This window comes from Thamnophis elegans, chromosome 9 (assembly GCF_009769535.1).
Source record: "Thamnophis elegans isolate rThaEle1 chromosome 9, rThaEle1.pri, whole genome shotgun sequence".
Taxonomy (NCBI): Eukaryota; Metazoa; Chordata; class Lepidosauria; order Squamata; family Colubridae; genus Thamnophis; species Thamnophis elegans.
In genome coordinates, this window is record NC_045549.1 from 73272903 (window position 1) to 73286531 (window position 13629).

At 46.0% G+C, this 13629-nt stretch overlaps 1 protein-coding gene across 1 annotated transcript in view; it reads left to right on the forward strand.

Moving 5' to 3' along the window:
• The window catches only part of LIAS (lipoic acid synthetase), an 18470-nt gene continuing 4841 nt past the window's right edge, over positions 1 to 13629 (forward strand). The window contains exons 1-8 of the mRNA XM_032224111.1: positions 1 to 177; positions 2665 to 2831; positions 5171 to 5264; positions 6181 to 6261; positions 7471 to 7627; positions 10159 to 10216; positions 10338 to 10466; positions 13324 to 13469. Of these exons, the coding sequence (XP_032080002.1) occupies positions 97 to 177; positions 2665 to 2831; positions 5171 to 5264; positions 6181 to 6261; positions 7471 to 7627; positions 10159 to 10216; positions 10338 to 10466; positions 13324 to 13469 (913 nt within the window). The 5' untranslated portion in view covers positions 1 to 96. The remainder of the gene's footprint in view (positions 178 to 2664; positions 2832 to 5170; positions 5265 to 6180; positions 6262 to 7470; positions 7628 to 10158; positions 10217 to 10337; positions 10467 to 13323; positions 13470 to 13629) is intronic.

Consider the following 13629-nt stretch of genomic DNA (forward strand, 5'->3'; position numbering starts at 1 on the left):
GGGGAAACTAGCCGAGCGCCGAGGTTGGCCATCGAGGGACTTCGGCCCCGGGGACGGTGTCGGTGGAGCGGCGGCCGGGCTGGGAGGACAACCGACATGTGGCTCCTCGGTAGCGGGCTCCCCTGCGCTGCCCTCGCCCCGAGGAGCCTCACGAGACTTGTAGCGGAAGGCAAACCGGTGAGAGGCCGCTCTGTTTGCCCCGTTTCCCCCGTTTCGAGGCTGCTGCCCCGGTATCCTTGGCCGCACAACGTCCCTGCGAGGTAGGAAGGGCCGTCCGGTCGCCCTTGGCGGAAATCCAGCACCGAGGAGGCGACCTGGGTTGATCTGGAAAGCGTAATCGCATCTAATCTGGATTACAGGTGGATGGGGCACCACCAGGAGATCCCAGGGCAGGGGAAAACGCTCCAAGCAGACATTGGCAAGCTAAGTACAGGTAGCCTTTGACCTATGATCGCAATTGAGCCCAACGTTTCCGTTGTCGAGTGGGTTTTACGCCGTTTTGCTACTTTTCCTCGCCGTGGTTGTTAAGTGAATCACTGCAGTTGATGTTAGCAACCCAGTTGTTAAGTGAACCTACCCATGGACTTTGCTTGTGAGTAGGTCGCAAAAGGTGATCACATGACCTTGGGACACCACAGCGATCATAAGTATGAACCAGCCTCTGAATGTTGATCACGTGGTCGGGAGGATGTTGCAAAGGTTGTAAGTGTGAAACCCAGCCACAGTTTTTCAGGACCATTGTAACTCTGAATGGTCACTAAAAATGAACTATCGTAAGCCGAGGACTATCTGTTGCCCCGTGACATATTCTGCTAGGAAAAGAAGAAATATTTTTGGTATAACTAGCAGTGGGATCAATTCTAATTATTTGAGGGAAGCTTTTCAAGCTAATTTTCTTCTTAAAGCTACTGTGTTGAAAAAGGCTATACAGGTAGTCCTCGACTTAACAACAGTTCGTTTAGTGACCGCTCAAAGTTGTCACTGAAAAAAGTTGTTATTGTTCTGACTCGGCCTTCGCAGAAGCCAGAAACGGACTCCCCGCAAAGAAAAACCCCTCTTTACTTACAAACTTGGGAATTAGCTGCATTCACCCACAGAAAGTCCAGGCAAGAAGTTAACTGAATCAATAGTCCTTAGCAGCTCGTTATCATAATTCAAGGTTGTGAGCTCCCAGCCAGGAGGCTGCAAATTAAGCCAGTTCAAACAGAGAAAGAGATAAACCTCAGTCTGGCAAGCAGTCTTTGATGCACGAAACACAATGAGCAAAATCTCCAGAAATACGAACTGTTGTCTCCTACAACCACCACTCCTCTTTCCTTCTATTTATTCCCCAGCCAGGGAGGGGCCATTCAGCGTCCACCTTTGCTTTGCTTCCCGAGTCGGCTCCTTGTCCTCTGTTATTCACAGAGGGACACGGTGGCTAAGACGCTGAGCTTGTCGATCAGAAAGGTCAGCAGTTTGGTGGTTTGAATCCCTCGCGCTGTGTAGCAGAGGGAGCTCCCATTACTTCTGCCAACCTAGCAGTTTGAAAGCATATAAAAAGGCAAGTGGAAAAACAGCGATCATTTTGGTAGGAAGGTAACAGCGTTCTATGCGCCTTCGGGGAACGAAGCTTCCCCAGGATCCAGAACTGGCTCAAGTTCCTCCCCAACCTCCTCATCGTGCGGGTCTGCTGCCAGCCAACATGGTCTGCTATCAGCCATGTTGTGGCCAACTAGCGGGCCACATCACTTATAACCATTGCAGCATCCCCATGATCATGCGATTTTATACTCAGTTGCCAGACAACTGGTTCATATTTATGACGGTTGCAGTGTCCCTGGGTTGTGTGATCCCCTTTTGCGGCCTTCTGACAAGCCGAGTCAAGGTGGAAGCTGGGTCCGCTTCACAACGGTGTTACTACTTCAAGTATAGTGATTCGCTTAACTAAAGTGGCAAGAAAAATTGTAAGGTGGGGCAGAGATCACTTAACCCTTTATTGCTCCAACTTTCCCCCAACCACTCCCACGTTTCTGGCAAGTGCCAGAGCAAAGTAATCACACGCACACACGAACTCACCACTCCAGCAGCCTCTGGCTGGAAGTAATCCAGCACAGCGCTGTGAGCACAACATCCAATGGGGTAAGGAAATAAGCCAATGAGTCCAGGAAGCACAGGAACAAGACGGTTAATCCAGGAAGCAAGAAATAAAGCAAGAAGTCCAGGAAATGTTCAGTGTTGGCAACGGCACAAAAACCTCCATGAATAATTCAGCTTTTGTTCCCAACATCTCCCTAAGTCTCAGTCCCCAGGTGTGCCTTGTGAAGAGGGGAGGAGTGCCCTCCTCCTGAGTAGTTGAGTCAGTCTGCGCTGTTCTCGCCTTCTCTACACTCTCGGTGCTCTTGGATCAGGAGGAGGTGGTTCTTGCTCATCGTCTGAGCTCCGTCTCTCATGTTCATGTTTGTTCTGCATAGGCTCCAGTTCCAGCTCGTCTTCCTCCTCGGATTCAGGCTCTGACGGGGGCATGACAACAACTGTTTCACTCAGCAACATATCTTTCGGGATCAATTGTGGTCATAAGTCGAGGATTACCTGTATATTACATTTGCAAAGCAATTATATATATTATGTAATACATACATACATACATACACATACATACATACATCTATTCCTCTCCCCCAGGTGTTTGGAAACCAGCTGAGGACTTCAAGCTCGAATTCGCTGCCAGAAGCCCAGATGGGACATTTTCAAGAGGGACCCGATTTGAAAGATTTCATATCTGGGGAACTTTCGGACAAAGCCAAGTGGGCGGAATACAAAGGCAATTTAAAGCGTCAAAAAGGAGAAAGGTACAAAGAAATATTCAGCCTCGTTTCTTGTAATCCATTCAAACGCACCTTAGCCTGTTGGCGTTTCATCTTTTGGCTCAGAGATGGGGGAAATGATGGTCCTTTTATGACTTGTGGGCTTCTGGGAGTTGAAGTCCACAAGTCATAAGAGGGGCTGTCATTCCCCGATTCTCTTTTAGCAGAATGAAATAAAACCTTCCTCCTCCTCTCCTTTCTTCCTTTCTTTTTCTTCTTTCTTTTTCTTTCTTCTTTTTTGTGTATGTATGTATGTATGTTTCAGCATAACTCTGGAGTTCCTCGAGCAATTTCCACCAAACTTGGTACGCAGATGACTTACTCTCTGGAAACAAATAGTGCGCCCCCCTCCCACCGCTCTCCCCAGTATTTGTTTCCAGAGGGTAAGTCATCTGTGTACCAAGTTTGGTTACAATCCTCCCCCACTCCCAGGTGTCTGTGTCTGTGTGTTCCAGCATAACTCTGGAATGCCTGGGCTGTTAAGGAGAGAGAGTGCGGCATCCTAGAGTGGCAATCGTTTGTGATGTTATGGGAGGAAGAAGGGAGAGCCTACGCTATTAAGGAGACCGAGTGCAGCGTCCTAGAGCGGCAATTGTTTGTGACGTCACTTCCTTTGCAGCTTCCTCTGGAAAGCCAGCCGTGACGTCCGCTTTCCAGTGGACCAACGGGGAAGCGCCTGATGGATTTGGGGCAAGGTGCCAGGATCGTAAACAGGGCAAGAAAGAGGAGCGCATGTGAGGGGGAAGGGAGAGGGCAGGGATGATGGGCATGGGAATAGGAAGAAGAAAGCCCCCCCCCCCCCAATGGCTCCCTGTCAGACAAATGCTTCAACGTGTAAGAATACCTGGGCAACGCCGAGTTATCAGCTAGTAAATAATAAAATGGTGCCATTGGATGGGTGTCATAAACCTGTAGAAGCCTTAAGAAATCTATCACGTATTTTGCATTCTTCTCTGTTGTTTTGTTGTCTTCGTCTTACAACAATTTATTTCGTGAACATTTGAAGTTACAATGAAATAGGAAAAAAAGTGACACAAGGACAGTGGTGGGTTTCAAATTTTTTTCGAACCTACTCTGTGGGTGTGGCCTCCTTTGTGGGAGTGGCTTGCCGGCCATGTGACCTGGTAGGAGTGGCTTGCCGGCCATGTGTTTTCTCTCTCTCTCTCTCTCTCTCTTTCCTTCCTTTTGTCTCTCTGTCCCTTTTTCCTTTTTTTTCATCTCTCACTTTTTCTTTCTTTTTTCTTTTTTTCTTTCTTTTTTCCTTTCTTTCTCTCTCTGTGTGAGTCTGTGTGTGTGTGTGTGTGTCAGTGGTGGGTTTCAAAATTTTTTGGAACCTCTTCTGTAGGTGTGGCCTGCTTTCTGGTGGAACCTCTTCTAACCGGTTCTACCGAACTGGTGCGAACTGGTAGGAACCCACCTCTGCACAAGCGTTTTTCACCCTTACAAGTATTGCAGCTGCCCAAGGGCCACGTGGGTGAGCAAAATTCAGATAGTTGACTCATACTTACGACGGTTTTAGCGTCCCAGGTTCATATAACAATCTTTTTGTGACCTCCTAACAAGAGAAGCCAAACTTAACAACTGCAGTGATTCACTTAACCGTGGCAGGAAAGGTTGTAAAATGGGACAAAAAAACCTTACCAACTGCCTCGCTTAACAATAGAAATTGTCAGCTTCTGCCTTGCTGTTGCTTCAGCTGCCATGAAACGGGAAGGGGGGGGGCTTGTATTTGGGAGGGGTTAATTGATGTGCTGGAGGAATGTTCTAGGATGTACCAGTCGTTGGGATTGCGCATGCGTATGTGTTTCCCGCCTGCATCAACGGCCTCGACATTCCATCGTCCGGCCTGTCTTTTTGAAGTTATCTCACACCTGACATTTGAAGGACTTATGATTGGACTGGAGCTTTGATCCTAAGGGGGGGGGAACGGGCTATTCTATATATCAATTGCTTTCGCGCCATATTAATCAGACTTTGCTTTGCTACTGCTCACTTACCATTTATAATTAGTAAAAGTACTTTTGATTTCCAACCCATGGAGTCTCTTAGTCTTCTTTCCTAATTATGAAATGGAGTGGGGCTTGACAGAAATTTTGTCTCAATTGAGGACTACCTATATAAAAATAAATCAGCCAACACCCCCCCCCCCCTGCATAAAATTCCACATCATTCCTGGATGGATTTGTTTGAAGTGTAATTAAAGAAGAATTTGAGAATGTGAACAGTGGACTTACAAAACAGGATTGATTCAGAAAGACAAAAAAATAAATAAATTCTAAAAACAGAGATAATTGGTGAACTAAAATAAGCTTTTTATTTTTTAGGTTATGGCTCCCTCCCTGGTTGAAAACCGAGATCCCCGTTGGGAAAAACTATAATAAACTGAAGAACACGTTGCGCCATTTAAATCTACATACGGTAAGTATCGTGTCAGTACCAACACTTGTTCCGGAATTTTTTTATTTTTCTCCTCTTTTTCTTCCTATATAAAGGAGATGTGATTGGGCTGAATGTGAAGGAGATAACACAACCGCAGTAGCTTTTTCGGACACTTAAGTGAAAAATCCATTTTAAATCCTTCCTGAAAAGTTTCCCTTAAATTTCCAGTTTAGGTTTAACTTTTTTTTTTTAATTCAAGGTTTTCTATTTTTTAATATAAATTGTACATATTATAGAAACGAAGCATTTCTGGGTCTTTTACGTCCTTTCATTTACGTAGTCCATTTTACACCATCGTTTTGTTTTCCCTTTCAGCCAAATTATTCTCTTCCATTATTTTCCATCTTTATAGTTATTTTTTTTCTTAATACCTAAGCAATATCTTCAGTTTTAACCTTCAAAGTTACAACAGATTTTCATTTCTTTTTTTTTTTTTCAAAAGTTTTAAAACAAACATTTCATCATTCCTCAATCAGTGAGACATCGGAGTACAATTTTTTGTGTGTGTCAAAATAGTTCTAGTTTACCACCAAATTCTTGTCTAGCCTAATGTATACCCCTCCCTCCCTCCTCCCTCCCCGACTTCCCAGAACCCGTACACAGTATGGATTTTTAACAAACACAGTCTAAAATCTATTGAGAAAAAAGAAATAAAGAAATTAATGACATCTCTACATTGATCTTAGCTTCTTCAGATTTGCATTTCTTATTTTCTCCTTTGGTTATGTTGCTATAAACCAGTGGTTCCCAAACTTGGCAACTTTAAGACTTGTGGACTTCAACTCTTGAGCTGGCTGGAGAATTCTGGGAGTTGAAGTCCACAAGTCTTAAAGTGGCCAAGTTTGGGAATCACTGCTATAAACAACACATATCTTCTAATTCTATTTATACATAGGTGTGTGAGGAGGCCAGGTGTCCAAACATTGGGGAATGCTGGGGGGGAGGAGAATATGCTACCGCTACAGCCACTATCATGGTAAGTTCATCTGGTGGGCCCCAACATTAAGGAATAGATCCAGAAAGACCCAGATTTAAACCATAGAGTCGCCCTTTCCATATTATTGCATAAATGCAGGGAGTGTCAAAATTAGCAAAATGGCAGGAACCTTGCAAAGCAACCCAAGCACTTTAGTATATGGGTCAACTTGACAGTTCAGATGGGGGAGTCCTCCTTGGGATGTGCCCTCGGCCGCCCCAGAAGGGGCCCTTTGTTGAGCTGTGGGATCCTTGATGCTCTCTGAGGTGGGCTGTTTCCTTGCAGATGTTTCCTGATCCAAACAAGATGACATCCTCTGTATTGATGATGTTACCTAGTTGGGTCATGGAATGTCTGCAAGAAAGCCACAGCGATCAGGGAGCAGCAATGACCCCACAGTCCTCCTCCTCCTCTCCACAAACCCCATTCCCTTCTAGCACTGATGATGTTACCTAGTTGGGTAATGAAACGCCTGCAAGAAAAGCACCAAGCTCAGAGAGAACTAAGGACCCCATAGTCTTCCTCCTCCTCCTCTCCACAAACCCCACTCCCTCTTAGCACTGATGAGGTTATCTAGTTGGGCTGTGAAATGTCTGCAAGAAAGCCACAGCAATCAGAGAGCACCAATGACCCCACAGTCCTCCTCCTCTCCACAAACCACACTCTCTTCTAGCACTGATGATATTACCTAGTTGGGTAATGAAATATCTGCAAGAAAGCCACCAAGCTCAGAGAGCACCAAGTACCCCAGAGTTGTCCTCCTCCTCCTCGTCCTCGTCCTCCTCCTCTCCACAAACCCCACTCCCTCTCAACACTGATGAAGTTATCTAGTTGGGTCATGAAATCTGCAAGAAAGCCACCTAGCTCAGAGAGCACCAAGGACCCCAGGGTTGTTCTCTTCCTCCTCCAACTCCAAATCCTTCTAGCACTGATTATGTTACCTAGTTGGGTAACAAAACGTCTACAAGACAGTAACCAAGTTCAGGGAGCACCAAGCCCCATCTTGCCAGTTTTGATGGCCCCCACTACCAAATTTGCCGCTTTCCCATTCTTGAATCCAGAGACTGATACCTCTGGTCTCCATGCCATCCGGCATGGAGGTATTTCATCGTTCGCAGTCAGACACGCAGGCAGTTCAAATAATTTGGAAAAAAAATGCGGGGGTTTTTAGATGGGAAAAAAAACACCCTCGTCTCTTTTTTATTTTAGCTAATGGGGGACACGTGTACGAGGGGCTGTCGCTTCTGCTCGGTGAAGACATCACGAAACCCTCCCCCGTTGGACCCCGAGGAACCGTATAACACGGCAAAAGCAATTGCAGAATGGGGACTGGATTATGTAGTGTTGACCTCTGTGGACAGGGATGGTATGTTGTGTTACTTGGCCGGCGAGAAAACCAAATAATAATATACCAATTTACAACCATAATTGAGCCCAGGATTGCTCTGGCTAAGCGAGACATTTGTTAAGAGAATTTTCCCCGGTTTACGACAGAGGTAAACTTAAACATCTTCCTTGCCACCGTTGTTAAGTGAATCATTGCTGCGGTTACGTCAGCCACACGGTTGTTAAGTGAATCTGGCTTCCCCATTGACTTTGCTTGTTGGAAGGTGGCAAAAGAGGATCGCATGACACCCCCCGGGTCATTACGACCGTCATAAATACAAGTCAGTCGCCAGGTTGTCTGAATTTTTGATCACATGTCCACGGGGATGCTAGAAACTTCGTGAGTGTGAAAAACGGTCACAGCTCACTTTTTAGTGCCGTTGTCACTTCAAAAAATGAATGGTGTTAAATCAAGGACCACCTGTATACAAAAACCTCAAAAGGTGAAAAAAATGCAGGTAATTAATGTTTTCCCTCAAGTTACAGGTATTTCTGTGTCTTTTAGGCAACATGAGTAATTTTGGGATATCTTCAGTGGATTTCTCCAATTTTCCATTTATTCCTTTGCTGTTTTAATTTTCCCTATTTCTAGAAATAAGCAATAGCAATAGCAGTTAGACTTATATACCGCTTCATAGGGCTTTCAGCCCTCTCTAAGCGGTTTACAGAGTCAGCATATTGCCCCCAACAACAATCTGGGTCCTCATTTCACCCACCTCGGAAGGATGGAAGGCTGAGTCAACCCTGAGCCAGTGAGATTAGAACCGCTGAACTGCAGATAACAGTCAGCTGAAGTGGCCTTCAGTACTGCACCCTAACCACTGCGCCACCTCGGCTCCATAAGTCCATAAACACATGCAAAAAAGAAAAGGGAGTCTTTTGTTAGAGAACATCTGTTGTGGCATTTTTGGGCTGTTTTTAGGCTGTTTTGGGGCCATTTTTCGGAATATTTTCCAGGCCATTTCAAGGCTGTTTTTAGGCCATTTTTGGCATGGTTTCAGACAGTTTTTTTACTCAAAAAATGACCAAAAAGGTTCATCATCACTGCCCTATTTCTTGTTCCCAAAAAATATCTCACAAATTCCCCTTCCCCAATGATTAACATTTTAAATTCCCAACATTAGATTACATTCGCAATTAATAATATTATTGAACTGTCTCCTTTCACATTCCCATCCCCTGATCTGCCTTCTTATATATATTTACTAATATTTACCTTATTATTATGCCTTTCTTCTGTTGACCTTTTCCTGATTATCCATCCATCCGTCTTGACAGTTCAGAGTTGAAAAGGGATAACCATAATAACAGGAAAGGAAAGGAAGAGGGGAGGGGAGGGGAGGAGAAGAGAGGAAAGGGGAAAGAAGGAAGAAAGAGGAAAGGAGGGGAAGGAGGGGAGGGATAGAAAGAGAAGGAGAGAGGGTAGGAAGAGGAGGAGAGGAGGAGAGGAAAAAGGAGAGAAGTAAGAAAGAAGAAAGGAGAGGAAGGAGGGAAGGGATAGAAAGAGAAGGAGAGGGGGAGGAAGAGGAGGAGAGAAGAAGAAAAAGAGAAGTAAGTAAGAGGAAAGGAGAGGAAGGAGGGGAGGGATAGAAAGAGAAGGAGAGGGGGAGGAAGAGGAGGAGAGGAGGAGAGAAGAGGAAAAAGGAGAAAAGTAAGAAAGAAGAAAGGAGAGGAAGGAGGGAAGAGGTAGAAAGAGAAGTAGAGAGGACAGGAGGAGGAAGAGAGGAGTAGGGGAGAGGGAAGGGAAAGGAAAGGAGAGGAGGAAGGAAGGGAGAAGGGAGGGAGGTTGAAAAGAAAAAAATAGGGTGGTGATAACCATAATAACAGGAAAGGAAAGGAAAAGGGGAGGAGAGGAGAAGAGAGGAAAAAGGAGAGGAAGGAGGGAAGGGATAAAAAGAGAAGGAGAGAGGAAAGGAAAGGAAGGAAGGGATAAAAAGAGGAGAGAGGATAGGAAGAGGAGGAGAGGATAGGAAGAGGAGGAGAGGAGGAGAGAAGAGGAAAAAGAGAAGTAAGAGGAAAGGAGAGGAAGGAGGGAAGGGATAGAAAGAGAAGGAGAGAGGAAAGGAAAGGAAGGAGGGAAGGGATAAAAAGAGAAGGAGAGAGGATAGGAAGAGGAGGAGAGAATAGGAAGAGGAGGAGAGGAGGAGAGAAGAGGAAAAAGGAGAGAAGTAAGAAAGAGGAAAGGAGAGGAAGGAGGGAAGAGGTAGAAAGAGAAGGAGAGAGGGCAGGAGGAGGAAGGGGAAGAGAGGAGTAGGGGAGAGGCAAGGGAAGGGAAAGGAGAGGAGGAAGGAAGGGAGAAGGGAGGGAGGTTGAAAAGAAAAAAAAAATGGGTGGTGATAATGCAAAATAGATGTATGGGATGGTAGGGAAAGCAATCCAGAATGTATATTTTAACCTTTTATATGGAAAAGCAAATATGTAAAAGCGATAAAGATAAATAGGAATAATAACTATGTGACTATATATAAGGGCATAAAAATAAAAATAAACTTTCTAAAACAAACTTTACAGATCTTTCCGATGGAGGCGCAGAACATTTTGCCAAGACCGTCTCCCACTTAAAAGAAAGGTAGGGGGGGAAACACGGATACGCCGAAGGCAAAAACTTTTCCCTGTTTTTGAAAAGAGATTCCCTGAAGAGGTTTTGTTGACTCTTGTGCAAGTTTACACACCTTCCTTGTGTGTTGCAGGAATCCCAACATTCTGGTTGAATGCTTGACGCCGGACTTCCGAGGGGATCTCGGCGCGGTGGAGAAAGTGGCTTCGTCTGGATTAGATGTCTATGCCCACAATGTGGAGACCGTTCCCGAATTGCAGAGGTGATCTTTCAGCCTGAGAATGCCCTCGTTCCAAGGGACATTGGTTTTGTTTTTTCTTAATATATTTTTAATTTATATATGAGTACTAGCTGGGTAGAAGGGAAGCGGTGGCTCAGTGGCTAAGATGCTGAGCTTGTCGATCAGAAAGTTCGGCGGTTCGAATCCCCAGCGCCGCGTAACGGAGTGAGCTCCCTTGGCTTGTCCCAGCTTCCGCCAACCTAGCAGTTCGAAAGCACGTAAAAAATGCAAGTAGAAAAATAGGAACCACCTTTGGTGGGAAGGGAACAGCGTTCCGTGCACCTTCGGTGTTGAGTCATGCCGGCCACATGACCACGGAGACGTCTTCGGACAGCGCTGGCTCTTCGGCTTTGAAACAGATATGAGCACCGCCCCCTAGAGTCAGGAACGACTAGCATATATGTGCAAGGGGAACCTTTACACCTTTACCTTATAAGCGGGATATCCATGCTTCGCGACGAAACTATGGGATTGGGCAATGCAAGAAAAATCCGGTTCAATCCGGATTTTTCACCACTGCGATAGAAATGCATAAGGGAATATCACTCCCGCCGCCTAGAGTCCGGAAGCAGTTCCATAAGTGGAAGGCTTAGACATTTTGGTGAGGTACCGATGTTTAGTACTGTAAGGAGCTCCAGGCCGCTCCTGAGTGAAGGAGTGGAACGTCCACCAGTTTGAACTGAGGTAACGGAATGTGAGGCAACTGGCAGTTGGATCAGAGTTATTTTCAGGTGGGGAGGGGGAGTAGAACTCCTTAGCATCAGAGCATGTTAATTATAAGAAATACTAATGATCTGATTGTCATTTCGAAAAATCCTTTCTTAGCGAGCACCTAGAAGCCAAGAGGCTCTGCCTCCCCCCTCCTCTCTCTCTCTCTCCCTCTCTCTCTCTCTCTCTCTCCCTCTCTCTCTCCCTCTCTCTTCCCCCTCGGAGCTCTCAGATTGCCTTGATTCTGACCCCAACTCCCAACCCCAACTTTGGCTGTTGGAGGGACGGGCGGTCAACAGACCACAACAGCACTTACAATGAGGACCCATCGAAAGTCTTACAACATAATCACATTGCAATGAGGGTCCATTGGACAAGCAATCAAAAGAGGACAGCTTGAGGCCAATTGACCCCAATTCACCATCCAGCATTTTATTACTTTAAAGATTCTGCCAACTTGTCATAGCAACAGCGGCAGTTTCCCATTCCTTTAACCTCAACGTTACAACAGAGTTATATTTACATCCACTTTAAGCGCACGCTTCCTCTTTCCCCATGACATCTTGCCAGCAAAGCAACTGCCAGTGCTGCAGACCACAATTTTGACATACTTAAAGGTCAGAATTTTGGCACATAGAATAGTATTGATTTTATTTCAGTCCTTAATATGCATGATAACCACCACCACCTCCTCCTCTTCCTCCTCCTCCTCTTCCTCCTCCTCCTCCTCCTCCTCTTCCTCCTCCTCCTCTTCCTCCTCCTCTTCCTCCTCCTCTTCCTCCTCCTCCTCCTCCTCCTCTTCTTCCTCCTCCTCTTCCTCCTCCTCCTCCTCCTCCTCCTCTTCCTCCTCCTCCTCTTCCAGCAGCACCATCTTGTTTTTTGGTTCTGCGTCTGCGCAGAACAATTTTCATTGCAAACATTTATCCCCCCCCCCATTTTTTAAAGTTTTGCACATGCGCAAACCTGTGCATTAGCAAATGTGTTTGCGTGTGGAGCATTTTATTTTATTTTTTGCACCCACCGAACCGCCAGTAATACCAGCAGCAACCCACCCCTGGCTCCAAAATATAGGATGCATCTTAGTTTTTTGGGAGGAAAATAATAAGAAAAATTCTGCTCTGCCTACTAGCATCCATGGTATTCAGCTGACACAGAGTAATAAGGTCAGCCAATGAATAGGCAGAGCAACTAAGTCAGCCAATGGGGGCTATTTGGAGTCTGAAACAGTATTTGCAGTGTGAGCAACAAGGAGACGGAGGAGCCTGGCTTAGCCCAGAACTGAAAGTGAAACTGCTTGTGTTTTGCTTGTATTTACTGCTACCTTGGAAAACCTGCTTTTGGTAATGTATTGTATATTATTATTATTTTGAATCCTGCTGAATCAGTTACTGTGCTTTCTGAATGCGATTGCTGCTGTAAACTCTGACCAGCCAGGTCAGCTTCAGCACTTATTGCAGCCTGATTCAGCACAGCTGATTGGCGGGTGGATCGGAGTGCTCCAATCAGCTGTTCCAGGCTGCAGGGATTGCCGCAGACCATTGCTGACTCCACGCCTTGCGTTTTTGGCCTCTGGTGGGTGGGGCTACATTCGGTGTATAGGACGCACCCAAATTTTCGCCCACCTGAGCCGAGGTGGCGCAGTGGTTAGGGTGCAGTACTGCAGGCCACTTCAGCTGACTGTTAGCTGCAGTTCGGCGGTTCAAATCTCACCGGCTCAAGGTTGACTCAGCCTTCCATCCTTCCGAGGTGGGTGAAATGAGGACCCAGACTGTGGGGGCGATATGCTGACTCTGTAAACCGCTTAGAGAGGGCTGAAAGCCCTATGAAGCGGTATATAAGTCTAACTGCTATTGCTATTTTTTTCGGGGAGGGGGAGGCGCGTCATATACTCTAAAAAATACGGTGATTTTTTTTTCCTTCTTTTGCACCTCTCCTGTCAGCAAATCCCAATGTGGTCTGGGGGAATTCTGGGAGTTGAAGTCCACCCATCTGAAAGTAGCAAGCTGAAGAACCACTGTTCTTAATGTTCTGGGGTCTCCGTGCAGGGATCAAACTCAGCCAGAGCTGCAACGAACCTAAGATCCACTCAGCGTTGGGCTAAAACCATTTTGCATACCTTTTTTTCTTGCAGCAAAGTTCGCGATCCACGGGCAAATTTTGAGCAATCCGTTCGCGTGTTGAAGCACGCCAAGGAGGTTCAGCCCAACGTGATTTCTAAAACGTCGATCATGCTTGGCCTGGGGGAGACGGACGAACAGTTGCATGCCACCCTGGAAAGTAAGCAAAGAGGAGAAGGAATAAGTAGCGTAGGGGTTCAAAAATAAATAAGTGAAGTTGGCCACTCCTCCATGCTCCGCCCCTATTTATCTGCGTCGTAGACAGCTAATCCCCGAGTGGTGCAGTGATTGTGAGCTCTCACCTCACAATCAGCAGGCTG